The following is a 24,031-nucleotide window of genomic DNA, read 5'->3' as shown; positions in this document are numbered from 1 at the left end:
GGATTATCTGCATTCCTGGGTGTTCAGCATTTTCTGCCCCTGGATTTGGGTGCAGGATTCCCGATGGCTTTAAACTCCCTTATACCATGTTTATATGTCCTGGGAGGTGTTACAGAAAAATTAATGTTTATCCTATTAATTTGGTCAAAACTCTCATCGACAGAGTATAATTTACAGGTAACTATATATTTGACAGCAAGCATACACAGTGGGTAATGTATGCATGATGAAGGTGAAATTCAGAGTTGGAAACACAGTGCACAGTGACTGTATAAATGCCTGTGAATCTCAGTCTGACTGGGAAGTGATTTGATGCCCAGTTCCCATGAGAATTCAGAGATCCATCCCTCCCTGATAGCTGTGGGACTTCAGATGTTGACACTAATGATCAATAAAGAAGGTTCCTAAGAGTGAAGAGTTTAAGATTACTCCTTTATTGACCAGAATACATCCAATTTACTTGATAGTAACCAGATGCAGGTAGTAAATATATACAGTCTATATCCTTATCAAAATAGAAAAGCAAATGAACAAAACAACAACAGATAAATAATAAATCTTCAAATGAATAGAAGGAAAACCAAATAACCAAAACAATTAAAAATTAACCAAACTTTAAATAGAAGAATTGCGCTAAGCATTCTTTTGCTGCTCCTTTTGCAGAATAGACTTATAGCCTGTGGCTTGCCTTGGAGACATAGTAGACAAGCAGTTAGTGATGGTAACAATCTTTTCGAGAGGAGTGGAAGTAGGTCTGTTTTGTTGGAGTGGGGGTATTAAGGAAAAAGCCTACCAATACTGAGTATAAATTATATTACAGACTTTGTCACAAAGTCTTTCCAATGTTGTGAACTGATCTCCATGAAACTCTTCTGGATGACCCATCAGGACAAGTACAAATTTACACATGCACAGTCTTTCTGGATGACCAGCAGCTCTTGATTGATGTGCATCAGCACTTCTCTGAGTCCCTCCAAAAGTTTACACTTGCTGGAGGGTGGGGAGGTGAAAGATCTTATCCTGGTCTGTGTCATGTTCGAGTTTCTGCTGGAGAATTTCAGACCTAGCAGAGCAAGGGAATAAAGATTTATTGAGTGGTTGTCAATTCAGCTCTCCCTCTTACATCAGCTCTATTCAGTTGGACAATCCAGCATGACCTGTCAGCTGAGGTCAGTCCCTGCATCCCCAAGTGACATAGAGTACCTGCGCTTGGATTTATATCTCAGCTTTTAACACTGCTGGAATTTGAACTGTGGACTATGCACTGTGCTGGGATTAAGAGAAAAATGAGCATTTTTCCCCACTGGTCCAGGTATATGACATTGAATAATAACATTGTAGCTATGTCTGAATCTGAGTTCAAGAGAGGTATGAGCAACGTAGAATACCATGTGGATTCCTTCTGGAGAACATGCCCAGAATTGAGCTGAAATTTCTGATTATGTTAGCACTGAAGGAACCCGTCTAGTTTCCATTTGTAACCACTGAGTCTGCAAATACACAGAGAAGCCATCTCACTTCAAATTCATGCTCACTGCATAGATCCTGTAATCACTGAGAATGTGCTCCATGTAAATCTTCCCAGCGTACACACGGACATTAAAGGTGATTATGATGTAGAAACAGAACAGCACCCCTGTAAGTCTATGGCTAGTGTAAGGCAATTTGTGAGAGGACAGAAGAGAAAATGTCCTCAGATCTTTCCGGAGAGATCACAGGAAGAAAGGAGTAGAACATAGCAAGAAATCCAGAGGATCATATATATTGTTTCATGGGCAAAATTCACATGAACTGTACCAGAACTATACTCTGAGTAGCTCCTTAGCTGCCTGAGGCTGAAATCCAGGTGGGTGGTCATCCACCCAAAAAGGGTATTTATATAGGGAAGGATATTCAAATGGCTTCTTCCAGCCTGTGTTCTTACCTGAACATTAATGCTTAATGTAAAGATTCCCCAGGATTCGCTGGAGGCATAAAAACAAATGTTGACTCGGATATGTACATAGTGGCCAGACCTATAGACAGCTCAGTCAGTGATGTGCTGTCCTCCCATAAACCGTCATAGACTCAGGGTTCTTTCCCCATTAACAATCTGGCTTAGCAAGTCCCAAAGGCTGTGTAGAGCTGTCTTGTTGCTCAGCAAAGGATCATATATTGGTGGTGGACTAGACTCTTGTTCTTGTTCACTCTTTCAGACTTTCCCCAAAGTGTGCAACTTCTTCTAATCGGAGCTGTCTTTACCATAGCCTGAGTGACTTCATGCCCAAAGCTAGAATCATAGGAAATCTCCATAACCAGGATCCAAATCAACAAATTTTCTCCCCGTAATGTGATTGTTCCACAGATAATTTGAATAAGTAAGTAAACGCTTGCATGGATTATCTCACACTGAATCAGAATCTATGGAAGGGCTCCATCGTATGGTACACTTTTACTCCTTGGCTGATGGACGTCTGGATAGATTCTCCTTCAAGGTTACTCTGGGACCACTACAACATTGATGCTCCCTAGTTGCAATGGCAATACCTACTCCTTGTTGTGGAATCACTGGGTTAACTAAAACTTCTGTTCCACTTTCTGAACATGGCTTCTCATAGGGCTACCTGTTCTTACACTGTCAGACCCATTTGAAGCTCATCATTTCTCCTAACCCATTGAGGCTGAAATTAACTGAGAGAAAATGATGTTGATCGACAGCACTTGCAGAATGCTACACAGATAACATAGAGGAGCGCTTTGGATTATCTGTGCACCTAAAGGGGTTCCTGAACCTGCCCTGTTCTTGCACCACAGCATAGCTATGGGACTTTTTCTGGATGACGATACAATTCCAAGCAACTCAAATTCTCAATGAATAAAATCCAAGCCAAACTCCATGGGGAAGTTGTAGTGTGCCAAGGTAGCTCGAAAGAAATGGTAGCAGGCAATGTGGAAAGCAACCTTGGAGAAGACACAGTGAGTGACATAACCTTCCAGTGGGCTTTCACAATTCACAAAGAACAGAGAAGCAGAATAAACTCATGGATTTTTCTAGAGAAGCCTTGCCCTTACCTCCCAGTACTCCATTCCTTTGATGTGCTCCAAAGGATTTCAATGCAGATCAGTAGTTTTGCCCCTAATCACTTGAAAATCTAACTTTACAGGTGTTTTTGTGTCCTCTTTTTGGGGGTTGCATTTCTAAAGGATTTTATTGTCCTGCTTCTACACCATAACAAAAAGGGACCTGCAAGCTCTAGGCCTGTACCATTTGTTACCCCTGTGAAACATGACTCACTTGAACATATTTCCACTCCTCCCCAGACTTCACAAGATAATTCATTCTGAAATTTTTGGAAACAATAAATTAGTAATTTAAGTGTCCTTTTGCTGTACAGAGCTAGATGGAGATGCCAAATGACTGGGCAGCTCTATTTCATGTTTCATGGATGTAAAGTGAACGCTTAGAGTACTTTTCTCATGAAACTTGGAAATAGAGGGAAACATACATTCACTACTGCAAACACACACACACACACACACATATACCCACACACACACACCACACACACACACACACACACACAAACACACACACACAAACACAGACACACAGATACACACTTGCATGCACAAATGAAAACTTTGCTCTTATGCAGCACATTTCCTGTTGAGTGAGGAATTAGTGGGAACAATGCTGTGTACAAGTCTCTTAGACACAAGTAAGATGTGCTGCCCTGGCCTGTACTCATTTCCACTTCAGGAAACCATTCTATGCAGATACTTGCTGATCCGACAAGTAAGTTACATGTTCTGCACAGATAGCCTAAACAACACAACATCAAATCCCCAAGAGAGATTTCTAGGAAAAGACTCCATCAAGCTCTATGCTGACTCATCATAGGCCCCTCACTAAAACTACTCTGTTTCCTTCATAGAAGACTTTGGAAGCACCAGAGGAGACAGTGACTCATGGTCAGTTCCCAGGAACATTTGATCACATTAGAGTTCCTGTGGTATTAAAACAACCTCAATGTCAGTCAGAAAAAGGCTAAATAAATAACATACAGTGAATTTTCTGAAATGCAGCACTGTGTACAATATTGAGAGGGAATCTATCCTGAAAGAATGCAGTGCCCATGATATAGTCAGCAAAGCAATGTCAGCAGAGGGTTGCACTCTAGGATTCCATGCAATATCATGGTGAAGCCAATAAGACAATCCAGAATCTTCCCGGGGGATAACTCTGTTCAGGTAAAGTGAAGAAATCTAATCCTTATTTTTAAAATAGCTGAATGGTTTAAGAATGTGTTGAGACAAATAAGAGAGGGGGCTCATCTTGGAACTGGACGAATGATGCAAAGACTGCTGGCCAGCACAAAACAGGAAGCTTCATGTTTGTTGAGAGACCTAGGCTTAAAGGACTAAGTTAGATAATGACTGGACAAAACTGCATGTCATGAACTGGCCTCCCCGCATGCTCCCTAAGATGCAGGTCAGCACAGCAATGCAACTTTCTTGGTGAGAATTGGGGGTACATATGGATAACTTTGTTCTTGAAGTCTCAAGTCTCTCATACCAACCCTCAGCCTTTGAGAAACCTTTTCCACATCCTTGCTCTTCTAAACAGCTTCAGGTTCTAAGGCCCAGTTATGAACTCTCCAGGAGCACTCAAATAAGACAGGACTGACATGCTGATACACAGGCTCTGTAGTTACCCAAGATCTATGAAGCATGAAGTCACCATCTTCATATACAGGGACATGAGGGGAGGAAGAACAAAAGCCACCACAAATGACAATGAGAACCATTTCTTTGGCATTTCCAGCAGGCTCTCCTCCTTGAAAACTACTTACTTCCTGAGTCTCACACCATCCCTGTAAAAAAATGGGCTCTGGGCTTTTGCTTCATCCCTCAAAGCCCTGCTCTAGTCTAAAGAGGTGCTCCCACATAGCACCCTCCATCCATAATGGCATGTAGTGCTCTGCTGTGTGATCAACCTATCTCCCTTAATGAAGTGCAGATTCTCGAAGAGCAGGAGCATTTGCTTTCGAAACATGCAGTTTCTTGAAAAGGGGCTATCTCCACAGAAAGCCTTGTAAACCATCACATGAATGAACACTTGGATGAGACCTAGGTCAGGACATGGATCAGTCAATAGACAGTTACATTGGTTTGTCTATGTTTATGGTAAGACCTGAGGACAACCTGACCCTGAGGCCTAACCCTACCTGCTGTTGCTTGGCACTGGGGGCACAGATGTTCATTCCGGCCTCTTCACAGAGCCTTTTTGTCTCCACAGAGAATGCGGGCAGTTCAGTCTGCTCCACCAGCAGTTCTCTCTTCTCATTCAGCAAAATCTGTATATTGTTCTTCAATTGAGCTTGTTCACGCAGGAGCTGGGAGTGCCTGATGCTGAACCACAAACAAAAAATGGTAAATCCCAGCCAGCTTCTATTTGCCTGTCACTCCTACAAGTCCAATCATCCCTTCAAGGGTCCTCATCCTCAGAAATCCCCAGAATAGAGCCACACTATGCAAGTTAGCACCAATTAGAGGAGGTCAAATCCAGAATCCACATTCCACATGAATCAAAGTACTTCTGAAAATCCTGACACTAAGACGGTTTATATAAATCAAGGAAGAAGAGATGGTCCATAAGGGAGCTCGTATGTCCATGGTATGGTGAAACCATCTTCACGTTGTGGGGAAAGCCCCTCTGAGGGGTAGTTGAAGACCCAATAGATATAGACTCTTTCCATGTGTTTCTCATGGATCACAGATCTTTAAATCTCCTGTCAGAGTCCTAGAGATTCAGAGTTGATTGATATTCCCATCATGGTGCAAACCTTTTCAATCTAGAGGAACTTTAACGGGGAAAATAACAATTGGAGGGTCTTCTACACCCTTCACATGTAGGACAACTGAGTCCAAGAGCTACAAATCTAAGACCCTTGCCAGGAGGCAGCCTTCTTGTTAAGAGTCAAACACCATGGAACCAGAGCCCTGACTTTTGTTCAAAGTCATACAGGACAGAAGCATTCCCTGCCTAGTGCTGGGTTCTCATCTCTGTCAGCGACTCACCGGTAGGAACTGTTCACTTGTATGAGCTCCTTGTACCTGTCCATGGCATCACTTATTGAGTTGGTCATCATTTGCATAGCCATCATTCTCATCTCATGTTCAGATTGAAGGACTGGCAATTCGACATGCAGCCTGGGTTAGGTCATGGCCAAAGGAACAAACAACGTTTTGAACTCACGATTTCAGAATTAGGTGAAATGTAAATAAAAATATATAATAAAAAATTTCAAATTCAAGGAATGGTGGAAGGGAAGAAAATGGCAAACTCAAAAACCAGACCAAAACCCAACAGTGAGTCTCAATCCACAGAAAATATTTCTATGTAAATAAGCAAACATTTGTTTTGAAATAAGGACTCCTTGGAATCCTGAGAGATATGGTTCTGCAAAGACTCACTATATAGGAGGGGCAGAGCCAGCCTGAGAGCTGCCTGTTTGGGAATAACAACTGTCAAGACCACAGTGACCATTTCTAGGTCACAATAAACAATCCCTGGATAGTTAAAAAAATAAAAAAACTAAAGATCAAAGCAGGTGAAACAAATTAGGTAAAATCAGACTGTTCTCTCTATTACTTAAACTCAGTATGTTCCACATACTTGCTCCTTCAAAGTATTTGTACTGGTTAAGTTTATTATCCTGGGCACAGGACAACAGAGTCACGGTACCAGTTAGAGGAACCTGACCATCAAGAGCTGGCCAGGTAAGCATGATGGAATTCACTAGTTCAGGAAGAAGATTCCTCCAGTCTGTGCCACAGCTTTGGGCCCAAGAGAAAGCTGTGATGACATTTCTCTTGTTTTGAAAGCAGGTATACTCAATCCTTGGTTTCTATCGTTACATGAATTCCCAGAGTGCATAACTATGTTTGACAGGGAAGAGGATTTATAGCACCTCCTCCCCTCAGGAGAGTCCTGTGTGCCACCAAGGTATACAGAAGGAGCAAAGTGCTGTGTTGATCAGTGTGGGCCTCCATGTACTCATCACTATCATGACCTGCAAACTGTTGATCAAACAAATCCTCAGACCCATTCAAAGGTCCCAGACGTCCTGATCCAGAGTAAACCACCAACAAATACTGCCACATATATACACACCAACCCATATCCAAACACATTTAGAATGCCAACTACATCCATGGAGGTGCCATAGAATCAGTGTATAATGAACAAATTCAGAGGAAAGAGTGATGACGTGCAGGCATTTCATTCACACACACAGTTGCAGCAAGTGTGACAAGGTCATTCTAGCTGTTGACAGAACCAATGCTAATCCAAGAGGCTCAGGGTCAAGTACAAAAGAGGTTGACCCTAAACACACAGCACCTAGCTCATCTCACAAGCAAATGCCTGCCAAATCTCCTTAAAATCCAGGATGAGAGGTGAAACTCTCTCGTGCTATGAGTAAATCTTGAGGTAGCAGAGAGAGAGCGCAAGGCAGTGAACAGGTTACTGGGCATAATGACTACCTGTGGTCCCACTCATCATAGATATAAAGATCCAGGATTTGATAAAGTTCATCCCTCTCGAATTGACACTTCTGGATTTCAAATTTGAGTTCCTCCAGTTCCTTTAGACACTCCTCTTCCTTAGTGATGACATTTTGGGATGATGCATTCCTACCAAAACCTGTAGACAGATAAACCCAAGTGAATTTGCATATTTGAACCAATGGGCAGAATAGATCATTCTGAATCCGAAAAGGAGGTTGAGGAAGGGGAAATGGTAGAGACTGGGTGAATCCCTGAAAGAGCAGAAAAGCTTTCTTAAAGGTTGATTCTTAAGCTATGTCCCTCTTCCCAACCTCTAATGCCATACACGTGCCACACTCACTATTACACAACCCGCGGCACTGAAAGTTATAATCTGACTGAGACATAAACATCTGCGACATTGTTATATCAGATATGGTGCAGATAATCCTGGAGTTCATAATGACTTCATAATGTTTAGCACCATCAAGCTCTAACCAAGTGTGGTCCAGCCCAAAGTGTCTGAGAACTCAATTCATGACTAGGGGTGCATCCTTCCTTGTTCTCGCCATCAAGACTTATGTAATGTACAGTAATCTAGAGGATGAAGCGCTTCAACTCCCAACCATGGATGGTCACATTGTTAATCTCACAGTGCCTCCTCCTGCCAATCATTGACACTCACAGTTAAAAAGCTTCAAGAAAAGACACTGAAGTCTTACAACTTTATGGCTTTCTCTCAAATTAAAGATCAGGAACTCCTGACTCTTGGTTTGCCTTTGAAAAATCCCAAGGCTCCTGCTTGTAAGGCCTAGTCTTAGAAGGCACATCTCAAACCTACCTCCTTGAGGATGTTCCCCAACTCTGCCCACGACTCACCAAGCCTTCCCAAGAATGATTTCCTCCTTCCTGTTTCACTAGAGAGGGGGTCAGCTTCCCTCTGACCTGGTGCGGTCTCTCCTTGATCAACACTTTCCTTCCGAAATAGCCTGAGCAGCTGGCGAAACATGCCTGCTTGTGAACCCAAAGGGAACTGAAGTAATATCCCAAAGGCAGTTGGTGTCACCACAACACTGGTGACATCACAGAAGATTCTAGGGATCTCTTAGATACAATAGAGTGTCCAGTGAACGTCTTACTGATGATGTCACTGGAAAGTTCTATGGTCTACCTACCAACCAGCTCTCCCCAAACTGATGAATTTCTATTGGGACCCTTTCCTCCAGTCTCCCATGTGTCACTGGGAATACCATTTGGCAACCTCTATTTCAAATCTAGATATGTTTCTCTGCTTCATTAGAAGTCAACAATGCTTTTGCTGCGGAGGGTTTCTTACAACCCTGAATTGGAGAACAGATTTTTCTTAGCACCCAAATCTCTAGGGACCAAGGAGGAGGGAGATTTTTCTTAAAAGTAAATCTACTACTCGAGACAATGCATGTGACATGTATTTCGATTTCTAAGCTTTTCCCTTTTTCTGGAGGCCAATATATTTCTTCTATACCTCTGAGTGTATAAAACCTGGAAATATTTGCTTACTGTGCAGTCCTTGAAAGCCGACATTGTTTCCATTTACATATCCATGTATTTCACAAAATCAATGGTCTATAATCCTATTTTTTTGCAATAAAAACTCCTTTTACTTGGGAACAGAGGGATCAACAACAGGGCATATATAAAATAATAAATTTCTGTCTGTTTTATATATTATGTAGGACATCCTCCCTTTCTCAAATATAACAAGACAATTAAATTGGACATCAGTGAGCAAATGTCAACCTGGACCTTGTGTTACTACATTGTAACTATATAGCCATCACTTCCAATATCCTTCTCTGTGAATAGACAAATCTAGGCATGAGAATATTGGGGACTACAACATGATCTTTTACTTGTAGCAAACATAAGAATCAGGAGGACGGGAAGGGAGTAGAATGGCCTGAGTTCAGGTTGAACCTCAATTTTAATGGGTCCATATGTTCAGGAGGGAGTCTATTTGGCATTGTGATATATGGATTCTGTCTTCTTATCATAGGTGTTATAATAATTCAACATGAATGTGTGCTATAATGCCAGCCCACCTCAGAGATGTAAGAGTGAAAATCATGTCTGACCTTTCTGGGAAGAACTCTGCCTTTTACTACCATCTGGAGTTATACAACATCACTATACAAAGCTCAGAAGAGAGGGGTGCAGATGTGCGTGCCTTAGAAGTTGAGGATCTTTTCTTCTGATTAGGGCACTTGTTTTTCCTATGTAATTTTCCCTTGCTCTTTTACTAATGATGGCTGACTTCTTTCCTGGCCTGAGGTAAACTGGAGTCCAATCTTTTGGATTACCGAAGCTTCTATTTTTGAGATGACAGTCCCACCAAGGGTCCTACTGCATACAGAAGGTATGAATAAGTCTCAGGGGCTGGAGTAAGTTAAAAAGGTCTGTGACAACAAAGAACTGATTAAGAAAACAAGAGCCCAGCTGCTCATCAAGATCACAGTTGTATGATAGTAAGAAAATGTGAATAGGGCATCAGGTGAAAAGATAAATTAATTAGGAGGTCATAGGCCTAGAAGAGGTAGCCTTTGCTCTCAGTGGAGCTGCCATTCTTTCTGCCATTCCTCACCCTCTGCCACAGAACCAGAGACTTCCCCAAACAACTGGTTGGCCTTGCCAAAGACCTGGCAGGGCTTCTCCCTGTAGAATAGGACACATAGAGTCCTTGAGGACTCACCAAGAGGTCTCCTCCACACAGGTTCCTTGTTGTCAAAGGGAATTGTTCCTGCAGAATCCTGCCATGGCAGCAGGAATTTCAACCTGGCTGCTCTTGGTCCAGCTCACTGGGTGCAGGCCTGAGGCCCAGGGGTATCTGGGGAAAGAAGCAGCAGGCACTACCTCACAGCTCTCTCTTTCTTGGATGCAAGTGCTAGGACTGTGATGGGATTTTTGTTTCTTTATGTGTTTTATCAGAAATACCTACAAAGCTGATTAAATTTGCAACATGCCTTCATACCCAGATTGCAGAATGTTTTTACATCGTTGTTGTTCCTGTTTTATGTTTGGATTTTGTTCTTTAATCCCCTCAGGAAATTTCCCTGTGCTTAGAATGTTAAGCACATGCTCAGGAGGGATCGATTATTCAAGTTCGGCAAAGCTTTTGTTCTCACCATCACTCCACAGATGATGCCATTACTTAATTTGAAATAAGAAAACAGTTATAGAGAAGTAAATTAACCTGCAAGCTATCGAAGAAGAAACACATCATGATTGTGGAATGGTACCCCAGTATTTTGTATTTCCTAAGTTATTTTTATTTTAAACTTTTTTATTGGATTTTTTTGGGTACATTTCATCGTTTTAAATCCTTAAAGGTATCTTTTATTCCTCTCCTCCCATTTACAAGGTGGAATTTCACCTGTGATTGTTAGTCCAGATGGTTTGGTCAATGGCTTAGATATCACCTTGGCCTAGTTTCCTTGGCATAAGCTGAGTTAGAAGCCGGCTCAAAGATTCAGGACCAACAAATAATGAATTCCACTACATCTGGATACCTAGCCTCACAGTCAGGAAGGGACTGTATTTCCATTCACTATTTAAAAAAAAGATGCAGTTCATTAACATATAAAAACTTTCTCAAGTGTATTAAAGTGTTTACCATCGTCATACAGTTTTTCAAATACCTGGCATTCATCTTTTTCCAAAACCTAAAATATCTTTCTTATTCACATTTTTTGATTATTTTTGTTATTAGTATCATTTTTTTTAAATTTCAGTTTTTTTCATAGATATATATGTTTTATTCAAACGTTATTCCCTTTCTCAGCTTTTGGTCCATAACCCCCCTGCCATGCCCTCTCCCATATGTATGGTCCCCCAATCCATGCCACTTAGAAACCCCTTCCCGGACATTTCCTTGCACTCAGGGTCCAACCTTGTTAAGAACAAGGGCTTCCCCTTCCACAGGTGCCCCAACAAGGATATTCTCTCCTATATATGCAGTTGGACCCCTGGGTCAGTCCACGTATAGTCTTTTGCTAGTGGTTTATTTGGTTGGCATTGCTGTTCTTATGGGGTTGCAAGCCCTTCAGCTCTTTGAATCCTTCCTCTAATTCCCATAAAGGGCGTCCTGTTCTCAGTTCAGTAGTTTACTGCAAGCACTGACCTCTTTATTTGACATGCTCTGGATGTATCTCTCAGGGGAGATGTATATCCGGTCCCTTTCAGTAAGCACTTTTTAGCTTCATCAATCTTACCTAGTTTTGCTGGATGTATATATATGGGCCACATGTGGGGCAGACTCTGAATGGCTGTTCCTTCGGTCTCTGCCTTAGTTTTGGCCTCCATATCCCCTCCTATGGATATTTTTGTTCCCCCTTTTAAGAAGGAGTGGGAACATCTGCACTTTGGTCATCCTTCTTCTTGAGTTTCCTGAGATCTGTAGATTGCATCTTGGGTAATTTGAGGTTTTGGTCAATATCCACTTATCAATGAGTGCATACTGTCAATGAGGGGTGCTGAGTACCTGGAAGAGAATGGGGGACAAGAGACGCGAAGAAGGACGCCAAGACAAGAGTCTGATCAAGGTGACAATTTTATTTTTCCCCAAGGCTGAATTTGTACCATAAAAAGGGTAACAGAGAGAGGAGAGAAGTAAGAAAATTTACCCACGCCAAGGACACAATATTCGTGTGGTCAGGGAATCAGCTGATGTTGACAGGTTGTCAGAAAACTCACAGGTTTGTAATATCTATTAGTCAGCAGGATGTTGGTTTTTCAGAAAGGTTACAGGTCATCACATTGGGTATCTTAACGTCACACGTTATCATATGATTATTCATCTTGACCACCACATTTGTATTAGTCTTCTGCAGCTGGCTGGGGATTTTCCATGAACCCAGTCATACTTAATGCTAACCATAATAATAACATCAATAATGGAGGGCTTCAAGGCCATCGCTCCCAAGACCATATCAAGTGTGCTTTTCTGTGATTGGATTGCCTCACTGTGGATGATATTTTCTAGTTCTTTCCATTTGCCTATGAATTGAACGTAGTCATTGTTTTTGATAGCTGAGTGGTACTCCATTGTGTAGATGTACCACATTTTTCGAATAAATTCCTCTGTTGAAGGGCATCTGGGTTCATTCCAGCTTCTGGCTATTATGAATAAGGCTGCTATGAACATAGGGGATCATATGTGTTGTTGTATGTTGGAGCATCTTTTGAGTATATGCCCAGGACAGGTATAACTGTGTGCTCAGGTAGTGCAATGTCCAATTTTCCAGGAACGTTCAGACTGATTTCCAGAGTTCTTGTACCAGTTTGCAATCCCAGCGACAATGGACGAGTGTTCCTCTTTCTCCACATCCTCGCCAGCATCTGTTGTCACCTGATTTTTTGATCTTAGACATCCTGACTGGTGTGAGGTGGATTCTTAGGGTTGTTTTGATTTGCATTTCCCTGATGACTAAGGATGTTGAGCATTTCTTTAGGTGCTTTTCAGCTATTCTATATTCCTCAGCTGAGAATGTTTTCTTTAGCTCCGAACTCCATTTATTAACAGGGGTTTTTGGCTCTCTGTACTCTAACTTCTGTTTTGTGTATACTTTGGATATAAGCCCTCCATCAGATGCAGGATTGGTAAAGATTTTTTCCCAATCTGTGGGTTGCCTTTTTGTCCTAATGACACTGTCCTTTGCCTTAAAGAAGCTTTTCAGTTTTATGAGGTCCCAATTGTCGATTCTTGATCTTAAAGCATAAGCCATTGGTATTTTGTTCAGGCAATTTTCCTTAGTGCTCTTGTCTTCGAGACTCTTCCCTACTTTTTATCCATTACTTTTAGTGTATCTGGTTTGATGTGGAGGTCCTTGATCCACTTGGACTGAAGCTTTGTACAGGGTAATAAGAATGGGTCAACTTGCATTCTTCTACATGTTGACCTCCAGTTGACTCAGCACCATTTGTTAAAAATGCTCTCTTTCTTCCATTGGATGTTTTACCTCCTTTGTCAAAGATCAAATGACCATAGGTGTGTGGGTTCTTTTCTGTGTCTTAAATTATGTTCCACTGAGCTGCCTGTCTGTATGCCAATACCATAGAAACTATTGCTCTGTAATACTGCTTGAGGTCAGAGACGGTGATTCCCCCAGAAGTTCTTTTATTGTTGAGTATAGTTTTGCTATCCTGGGTTTTATTTTATACCAAATGACGGCAAATTGCACTTTCTACCTTTATAAAGAATTGAGTAGGAATATTGTTGGTGATGGCATTGAATCTGTAGATTGCCTTTGGCAAAATGGTCATTTTTTACCATATTCATCCTGCCAATCTATGAGCATGGGAGATCTTTCCATCTTCTGAGACCTTCTTCAATTTCTTCAGAGATTTGAAGTTCTTGTCATACAGATTTTTTACTTGCTTGGTTCAAGTAACAGCAAGTTATTTTATATTATTTGGGACTATTGTGGAGGGTGCCATTTCCCTAATTTCTTTCTCAGCCTGTTTACCCTTTGAGTAGAGGAAGGCTACTCAATTGTTTGGGTTAATTTTATACTCGGACAGTTTGCTGAAGTTGTTGATCAGGTTAAGTAGTTCTCTGGTAGAATTTTGGTGTTGCTTAAGTAGACTATCATATCATCTTCAAATATTAGTGTTTTGACTTCATCCCTTCTAATTATTTCCCTTTGACCTACTTTCGTTGTTTGATTGCTATGGCTAGGACCTTAAGTACCATATTGTACTTAAGTAGGGAAAGAGTGGGCAACCTTGTCTAGTCCCTGATTTTAGTGGGATTCCTTCAATACTCTAAGTTTAGTTTGATGTTAGGTACAGGTTTGATGTATTTTGCATTTTCCTATATTTAGATTCAGGCCTTCAATTCCTGATCTTTCCAGGACTTTATTAATGAAAGGGTAATGAATTTTGTCAAATGATTTCTCAGCATCTAATGAAATGATCATGTGGTTTTGACTTTGTTTATATGATGAATTTCGTTGATGGACTTCCGTATATTAAACCATCCCTGCATCCTTGCCATGAGGCCTACTTGACCATGATGGATGATTGTTTGGATGTGTTCTTGGATTCAGTTTGCAAGAATTTTATTGAGCATTTTTGATCAATATTCATAAATAAAATAGGTCTGAATTTCTCTATCTTTGTTGTATCTTTGTGTGGTTTAGGTATAAGAGTAATTGTGGCTTCATAGAAGGAGTTTGGTAGTGCTCTGTCTGTTTCTATTTTGCGGAATAGTTTGGACAGTATTGGTATGAAGTCTTCTATGAAGGTCTGATAGAATTCTGCACTAAATCCATCTGGTCCTGGGCTCTTTTTGGATGGGAGATGTTTAATAGCAGTTTCTATGTCTTTATGAGTATGGGGTTGTTTCGATGGTTAATTTGTTCCAGATTTAACTGTGGTACCTGGTATCTGTATAGAAAATTGTCCATTTCCTCCACATTTTCCAGTTTTGTTGAATATATGTTTTTGTAGTAGGATCTGATGATCTTTTTAATTACTTCAGATTTTGTTGTTATGTCTCCCTTTTATTTCTGATTTTATTAATTTGGATACACTCTCTGTGACCTCTGGTTAATATGGCTAAGTGTTTATGTATCTTGTTGATTTTCTCAAAGAACCAGCTCCTGGGTTTGCTGATTCTTTTGATACTCGGTTTTGTTTCTTCTTGTTTGATTTCAGCCCTGAGTTTGATTATTTCCTGCCTTCTACTCCTCTAGGGTTTATTTAATTTTTTTCTAGAGCTTTTAGGTGTGCTGTCAAGCTGCTGACATATGCTCTCTCTTATTTCTTTCTGCAGGCACTCAGAGCTATGATTTTTCCTCTTAGCATTGCTTTTATTGTGTCCCATAAGTTTGGGTATGTTGTATCTTCACTTTCATTAAATTCTAAGAAGTCTTTAATTTCTTTCTTATGTCCGCCATGACCAAGTTGTAATTGACTTCAACTTCCATGTATATGTGGGCTTTCTGTACTTTTTGTTGTTATTGATCAGCAGCCTTAGTCCGTGGTTTTTTGATACGAGGCATGGGATTATTTCTACCTTCCTGTACCTGTTGAGGCTTGTTTTGTGACCAATTATATGGTCAATTTTGGAGAAGGTACCATGAGGTGCTGATAAGAAGGTATATCCTTTGGTTTTAGGGTGGTGTGTTCTATAAATATATGTTAAATCCATTTGTTTCATAACCTCTTAGTCTTTCTGTGTCTCTGTTTAATTTCTGTTTCCCTGATCTATCCATTGATTCAAGTGGCGTGTTTAAATCTCCTACTATTATTGTTTGTGGTGCAATGTATGATTTTTTTGAGCTTTAGAAAGGTTTCTTATTGTTTAGGGACACAACTGCTATATACTTGACAAATATAGCAATCAACCAGAATATCCGTAGAAAGCAGGTGACTGTTGGCCACATGAGGATGAGTTTCTTTCAAAGATCATCATGATTTTTGGTACGATCTTCCCTGTAATTGGTGGCATGGCTTCCCACAAACATGGTCCAGTTGTCTACAATCTCCTCCTTGGTCAGCATCTCATCCTTGTTCTTATCTGACTCATACACCAGATGCTGGGCCTCAGCCTGTGCCTGGTCATAGTCCTGAGGGAGGATCCAGTGGTGAATCTCATCCTAATCCAGTTTCCCATCCTTGTTCAGATCTGGGAAATCATTGAACTGCTCCCCAGACAAAACCCAGTCGGTCTCAGGGCAATTGTCCTCGTGAGAAAAAGATGTCCACAATGTACTCATCCTGGTCCACAAACCATCCCTGTTCTTGTCGATATTCTCCAGCGTTTCCAGAACTACAATCTCCTTCATATGTTCTAAATCCTCTTAGTGCAGAAAAGCAATGAACCAGTCCTGAGTAGCGGTCAGGTCACCGTCAAGGCCTTAAACCTCCTCTCATCTCGTGGAGGCAACTTTTTAAAGTTGTGATGATCAGAGCTATCTTGGAATTCAGCAAGGTTTCCCAGGTAGTAGCCATAGGTAGCCTGCTTGTATTCTTCCCAGGAGATTTTTCATCTATGTCCCTATCATAATCCTTCCAGAGTTTAGCCACATTTTGGTTGATGTATCTTTTCTGAACCTGTTTGATCCAAACTTTCAGGTCCTCAGTAGTAACAAGGCCGCCTTCATCACTGTCGATTGGATCAACAATTTTCCCCAGCCTCTCCTGCTCTCGTTCAGGATTAGCTATCAAAGGTCTCGGAGTCCTCCTTGCCCAGGAAGACCTCAGGATCGTACAGGAAGCTGTGCTTATTCTCTGGTGGCCATTCGCCCTGCTCTGAATCAGGACAAACCATGTGCTCCTTGCTCATCATGCTCTTGGCCATGAACACCAGGTCCAGTGCCAGCAGCAGCCCATGGAGCATCCCAGGCTGACACCATGTACCACAGTCGCGATCAATGGGAGGCAGCAGGGAAGTAGGGGCTCAGAGCAGCTTATCCGCTGTCCCTTCCCCAGAGAGGGCTTTTGTTACATTTCAAATGTTATCCGTTTTCCTGGTTTCCACAAAACCCCTTATAAAACCCCCTCCCCCTTCTACTGTGAGGGTGTTACCACACCCACCCAAACACCCAGGCCTATCTGCCTCCCTGTTCTGGTTTCCCCTACACTGGGGCATCAAGCCTTGACAAGACCAAGGGCTTCTCCTCCCATTTGTGCCCAAGAAGGCCATCCTCTTCTACATATGCAGCTGTAGCCATGGGTCCGTCCATGTGTACTCTTTGGATGGTGGTTTCGGTCCTGGGAGCTCTGGGTCTTTCTTAGTGTTGTTCTTATGGGGCTGTAAACCCCTTCAGCTCCCTCAATCCTTTCTCTTACTCCTCCATTGGGGACCCTGCTCTCAGCTGAATGGTTGGCTGCAAGTATCTGCCTCTGTATTTGTCATGCTCTTTACCCCACTCTTTTGAGCAGATCACCACAGAGCAACGAAGACGTATTGTCTTGGCGTGATGATGTACAGACAAATAGATGATTTCTTAATTCTTATGATGATTCTATAAGAGTTCCTAAAATTAGATTAGTAATTTTAAGCTCCTTTATAATGGGATAGCTATTATGTTTTCTCTGGTAATCAAAATTGCATTGAGAACTCTTCCTTCTTAAAGTTTCATGAGTGAATTGCTTCTGCAATACCAAGCAGGCATCTACAAATTAGAACCCATGCTAAGAGGGTATAAACCAATTAACCAAAGTTCATAAATAGAGAACTAATGATTTACTATAGGTGCAAGGACTTTACGTAAATAATTGACTGGATTTGCCTATAGGCAATTTCACTTATTCTTTTCTCATAAAAATTACAGCTTTTAACTCTCCATGAACATGCAGAGCCAGTGACAGATGGTGACGGTTTATCCTGATGATTACTCTTGATGGATATGCATGTAAACATTCTCTGTCGTAAACTGATTATCCAACTTATGATTTGAATTCCTGTGCAAACTTGTGGTGAACTTTTCACCATGTGATGCTGTGTTCAGAAAGATATACAAATGTTGAGGACAAAGAGAGAGAAAGCTTTTTAGACAGAACTGAACTGAAGAGAACAGAACTCAAGAAGAACTTAGAAGTAAAGGCCTAGCGTTGAGAGTAAGGCATTGAGAGTAAGGAAATTATTGTGTCATAAGAGCAAGAGGAAAGGAGATAAGAAGAGAGCAAGGAGAACCTTATAAGTCAAACTTTATGGAGGCAAACCTTTGTAGAAATTTTAGGAAAACGGAAGAACTTATAAATAAAGGTTAAAATCACTGCTCTTCAGTCTTCAACCTGGCTCACTGGCTAGCCTGTGCTCTTCAGTCAGACTCACTGGCTAGCCTGTGCTCTTCAGCCTGGCTCACTGGCTAGCCTCTGCTTTTCAGCTGGGCTCACTGGCTAGCCTCTGCTCTTCAGCTAGGCTCACTGGCTAGCCTCTGCTCTTCAGTCAGGTACACTGTCTAGCCTCTGCTATTGAGTTAGGCTCACTGGCTAGACTCTGCTTCTCAGCTGGGCTCACTGGCCTATGGGGCCCTAGCACATCGCTTAACCATCTGCTCATGACTGCCTGACCACACTGACCACCTGACCGGTCGCCCTGACTTCTTAAAGTCATTCCCTAGAAAGAGCACAAGAAACCAAAGAGAAACACCACAGCAAACTTTTCCCATGGGCTCTGCTTTAACCTTAAGTGCTTTCATTATTTCTTTAAAAGAGTGAAATATAATTTCGGCTATTCATATGGCCAAGAGAGCTGTGCAGTAGTCATTGCTTTAGGGAATTTGGTGCTAAATCAAAAGATTCCTTTATTCTATCACGATGTTATCTGTATGCTGTAAGATGTATGTTTAGAAAACACAACACCAAATTCCTAAAATCTAGATGTTTTAAGACATCGGCTCATGGAGAAACATACCTGCTTCCTATCTAGACTGGCCTCTTTTGCTATACTGCAGGTACAATCAATTTTCCACACTACTTCCATGATTTTCAAGAATGATTAAGAGAAAAATAAGTTGAACATAATGGCCAGAAAGGGGGTTCTGTCAAGTTGTCTTATGTGGGACAAGATACCAAACTATGATGGTAAACCTAAAACCACCTGTTCCCAAAACTAACAGAACTTACAGAAAATACATACTTTCTTATCATTCCTCCTCCCCAATGATCAGTGATTTAATGAGCACCTACTACGATCCTAGCACTGTGCATCTAAGTGTGTAATGGTGAATAAAAAACTTAATAAAAAGCCTCATTAAGGAATAAAGAAAAATGAAACATAACTTTGAAACTCAGAATTCAATATAAGCAAAACCACCATTTCTTCAACTGGTGATTTCTGAAAACTTCATCATTTTTTCCATGGGCTTCTATAGTAATGATACTGAGTCTTGATTTGGTAAATCACAAAAAGCAAGTCACACTTCTTTCTTGGCTCCCACAACTGTCAAAGGGAACAACACTGTTGCTGTCCATTGTGCTTCCCTATCAATCCTGCTATGGATGGTAATGAATTCCAGTCTTTTCAATGTGAAAACAGGCCACCACTTGAGGGCAAAGGTTATTAAAATTACCCAAACCGGTATATTCTCTAAAATTTTCACATAGCATTTTACTGATATCACAATGTAAATTCACCACAAATATTTAACCAATGAAAATATTGAATAGCTCTGCAAATAGGAGCGATAATCATATATACGTGAAAACAACTATCATGGAAACAAACGACGTAATAGGAGAAAAGATACATCACGAAAAGCTACACAAGCAGCAAAAAAGACACTACATTTCTTGGTTTAAAAGTTAGGAGATACACTTGATCTTTAAAGACAGACAATGTACTTGATCTTTAATCCCTTTAACTGTGCCCTGTCCACATAGAAACTGCAGTAGATGACAATCTTTTGTAAGATTTATTTATTTATATGTGAGACAATGCATCTGTCTTCAGACACACCAGAAGAGGGCATCAGTACTCCTTACAGATGGTTGTGAGCCACCATGTGGTTGCTGGCATTTGAACTCAGGACCTCTGGAAGAACACTTGGTGCTCTTACCCACTGAGCCATCTCTCCAGCCCTCACAACGGCCTCTTACACAGCATCACAGTGGTCTATTTCACTAGATCGCTCCAGGATGATAACAGAGAAACTTTCACAGTTCCTGAGCACTTCTGAGTTCAAACACCACCAATGCCAACTCTGTGCTGTTGACACATTCTGACCTGTCTCCTAAGGGTTGTCAGCCACAAAAGTGACAGTTAGCACCACACAGTATTCACTGCCCTATCCTAAAAACACCCTTCGATTCTGAAAAAGCGACATTCCATGCTTGCTCCATATTTGAGGAAGCCAAATGGTTGATCTGGCTCAAGGCTCTACTTTTCTTAGCTCATCAACTTTCTTTTTCCACTTCTTGTCACAAGAAGTACGTTTTTATGCTGCAACTACACTGCAATGTTTGAAGGAAACCACCATAAACTCTGGGTGCCACCTCTTGAAATTTAAAATTCACAAAACAATTCATGGCTTTCTAATCAGCACCATGGACAATAAACAAAAACAAGCAAAACCATTCCAAAGGAACTTGCTGATCTGGAGGCCTGCTCATAGCAGGCAGGAAAGAATTAAATTAGGCAGAACTGTAATCTGCATAAATTGCCTGAGGTTTTAAGAAAATATATTCCCATGATCCCCATCCTTTAACATACAATAGAAACATTACAGGGAGTGTGCCACCAGGATAAGCTGCCTCTGAAAAGCCTGTCCTGCCCTGGCAGGTACAGGTCATTTAATTCTAAGTCAATCTGGAGAGAGGTGACAGCCCCAAGTTGCTCTGGGGATGTCAGAGCACAACTCTCATGCACACTCCAGAGCACCTCTACACTCTTTCCCAATGCCATAGGCTTTCCAATCCCTGCTTCAGCTCTCCATACATCCCTGAACCCTCCCTCCCCCTACCCAGTGGGCTCACTTTGCATTGCCTCCTTCTGCCATTGCTTTCCCAGGACAGGGGGACCAGGTGGGGTGGGGGGCAGAACCAGTCCAAAGAGGGACGCGGGTCTCCTACCTACTTTGATTCTGCTGCTCTGGGGCTGCAGCCCGCCCTGCTTGCTGCTTGCTGATTGCTGTTCCTGGGGACCAGACCGGAGGTTGGGCTAGGGGTCCCCGCGAGCTCCATGCCTCAAGGTCCCCTGGCAGGGCTGGCCTGGGCTTCTTCCTTGGACACTGCGAGGCTGTAGTCTCTGTTGGAAATGCCGCCGCTGTCATAGGGCGCCCTCCCGTGGCCGAGATGATGCCCAACGCCGCTAAGGCCCCCTTCCCTGGCCGCTTCTTCTTTTCTTTTTTTTCTTTCTCTTTTTGCTGGCGATGTGGCGCCTGCGAAGAGCTCGCCTCCAGGAAGGAGGACATCGTGGAGGCAGAATCACCTCTGGGGCCTGCCGGGGTCAGAGAGGGAGAGAGAGGAGTCAGCTTGGGCGGCGGCGCCCTGGCTGCCGGCGCCTGCGGAAGGAAAACTCGCCCAGGCACACGCACTGCTGAGGGCGCCAAATATAACGCGAGCGCCCCGCCCGCTCAGGCCCTGCGCTCACCCACGAGTTCCGCGTGCCCTGAGGCCCGGCTGGGGCGAGGTCGAAGGGCGGGGTGGGAAGGACACGTGTGCCCACTCCAAGGTGCAGGCAACACTGGGAGGCGCGACACCCGGAAGCGCAGGGTGCTGAACTCAGGGATCCAACCAGGCGCGTCAGTCCACTCTCAAGGCTCTGTGGATGCGAGGGCGGCTTCTTCAGGCCTCCAGGTCCACCACGAAAAACCCGCGGCCATCACAGCTGGAGCTTCCAGGTGCCCCAGGCTGGAGGCTTGGACATGGCGATTGTGGTTGCCACTCTCCTAGGCTGGCTCAGCAGGGCAAAAGCCACCACCTGCTGTCCTCACCTGAAGGCATCTTGATGGGGCTGAGAGCCCACATCCAGCAGGCGAGCCTCAGTGTTCAGGGCCATGGTCTTGGGTCTGCACCTTGTTGCCAGCCCCTCACACATATGGCAGCATCACACATATGGCTCCTTCTACCAACCGCCACTAATTACCATTTGGACATTCCATCACAGTGTTCTCAAGAAGAAAGATGCAAACAAACACGAAAAGAATGAAATTTAAAATCTTTTTTATCAGGTTGGAGAGATGGCTTGGTGGTTAAGAGCGCTGCTTCTCCATTGCTCCCAAGTTCAATTCCCAGCAACCACATGGTGACCCACAACTATCTGTAGTGGGATCCAATGCCCTCTTCTGTCTGAAGCTCTCTTCTGAGATGCAGGCACACTCGCAAACAGAGTGCTCATGTACATAAATAAATAAATCTTTAAAAATAAAACCTTCTAATCAGTTAATGTATCTACATCTAGAAGCTAGAAAAGGGTCACAGCACTATTAAAAATAACTCAGAAATAGTAAAGGGATGTATGAGAGTCACAAAATTCACTGGGCAAGATGGTGTATACCTGCAATCCCAACACTCACAAGGCTGAGGTAGGTGGATTGCCTTGAGTTCAAGGCTAGACTAAAGTGTGAGTCCTTGTACTAGAAAACAGAACAATTGGGGAGGGGATGGAGAGAGAGACAGAGAGACAGAGAGACAGAGAGGGAGACAGAGACAGAGAGACAGAGATAGATAGAGAGAGAGAGAGAGAGAGAGAGAGAGAGAGAGAGAGAGCTTGATGTCATTTCCTGCACTGATGACAAGCTACTGAAGAATGTGAATGTCTCCTATCAAGCACAGAGAGTGCTAATGACAGAATGGGTTTCTTATTAAGATATCATAAAATGTAGATGGAAAAGTAAAGGAATGTATAATAAATAAAAGAGAAATCCTAAATTTGGAAAGCCTAAATTTAGAAGACTGTATAAGTTTAAGTCATAGGGGAGGGGATGAGACGATGTGGGGGGAGAGAATAATCACAATAAATTATATATGTGTATGAAAATGTTAACTAAGAGCAACCAATGAAAAGAGAAAAGCAGGTTTGTTTACGATGAAATTGAGTTCCCATATGACACTATATAACATTTTGTGAATGGATTATATGAATTATCTGCAATAAAAAAATCAATTGTTATTAAAGATGTGGTTGTGTTCATATTAATTTCAAGTGTTTTAAACTCTTTTTTATTTGCTTATTTATTGATTGATTTTTTTTAAGATAGGGTTTTCCTATGTAGACCAGGTTGACTCAAAAAAGAGATCAACCTGCCTAAGCCTCCAAAGAGTTAGGATCAAAAGTGTATACACACACATGAAATTTACATTCTTAAAGTCATAAAAAATAACAGCTATCAACTTGGTACAATTTTTGAACAGTGATCAAGTGAATAGAAATATCAGAAACACATGTAAGGCATTAGGTTACTGTTGTTAAAAGGATCTTGAGCAGCATATATAATTCAAATCATCCAGGAGATACATTGTGAAAAAAAACATGAAACTGGGTAAAGATGATTTAAATTTTTTAATCTATTAAAAATTTTAAAGTGCATTCGATATGAAAGCTCTAAGTGATATACTTCACACTTTTGCTTATATACCATCTTCAATTTTATGTGCATTCTGCAAATATTGTCCATGTTTATTCAGGCTCTTATTATTTCCCCATGACTGATAACATTCACAGAAATCATATTGAGCAAACTGTATATGTTGACGTATAATAGAATTGTATTCTACACAGTATAGCATAGAAATATGTATACATAACTTCCCATATGTGTGTATATACATATGTAAATGGCTCAAGAAAATGAGTATCACTTTATCATTGTGGTATTATTGTCATCAAAATCCTGAAACATTGAAATGGCATCAAATAGTGTCCAGATCGGCAAAAAAATCCACAAAATAAAACTCTTATAAAGAATCTAACAATACTAGCAAAAGATGCAAAAATATTAAAGTCTCAATGAAATAAAAAGCCCAGATGAAATGTTGAATAATATTTTCTCAACTCTAGGATAATGTATTTTTG

At 41.7% G+C, this 24,031-nt stretch overlaps 1 protein-coding gene and 1 pseudogene across 3 annotated transcripts; both read right to left on the bottom strand.

The window, feature by feature from the left end:
- Window positions 1-405: 405 nt before the first annotated feature.
- On the bottom strand, window positions 406-21,543 carry LOC148003603 (uncharacterized). Of its 3 annotated transcripts, none has more exons than XM_087568912.1 (5): window positions 21,092-21,543; window positions 7,528-7,687; window positions 6,061-6,192; window positions 5,208-5,391; window positions 406-1,063 (listed from the first exon to the last, which is right to left on the bottom strand). In XM_087568912.1, exons 1-5 carry the CDS (start codon window positions 21,426-21,428, stop codon window positions 1,058-1,060), a joined length of 819 nt encoding a protein of 272 aa, XP_087425038.1. In that variant the 5' UTR covers window positions 21,429-21,543; the 3' UTR covers window positions 406-1,057. The 3 variants fall into 3 exon arrangements, with proteins under 3 accessions (XP_087425038.1, XP_087425040.1, XP_087425039.1); XM_087568914.1 differs by having other exon boundaries at window positions 21,088-21,264; XM_087568913.1 differs by lacking the exon at window positions 21,092-21,543 and adding an exon at window positions 8,410-8,634.
- LOC148003604 (reticulocalbin-1 pseudogene) lies at window positions 15,952-16,909 on the bottom strand (annotated as a pseudogene).
- Window positions 21,544-24,031: the final 2,488 nt, after the last annotated feature.

This window comes from Rattus norvegicus, chromosome 9 (genome assembly GCF_021556685.1).
Source record: "Rattus norvegicus strain SHRSP/BbbUtx chromosome 9, alternate assembly SHRSP_T2T, whole genome shotgun sequence".
NCBI classification, from domain to species: Eukaryota; Metazoa; Chordata; class Mammalia; order Rodentia; family Muridae; genus Rattus; species Rattus norvegicus.
The sequence above is the reverse complement of the archived record's forward strand: the minus strand, read 5'-3'. Positions and strand labels throughout refer to the sequence as shown.

Coding starts and splice junctions, on each gene's coding strand:
- LOC148003603 (XM_087568912.1), bottom strand. CDS start 21,428: ATGTCCTCCTTCCTGGAGGCGAGCTCTTCGCAGGCGCCACATCGCCAG. Junction 7,688..21,091: donor CCCAGAGCAGCAGAATCAAA/GTAGGTAGGAGA, acceptor ATCTGTCTACAG/GTTTTGGTAGGAATGCATCA. Junction 5,392..6,060: donor CAAGTGAACAGTTCCTACCG/GTGAGTCGCTGA, acceptor TTTGTGGTTCAG/CATCAGGCACTCCCAGCTCC.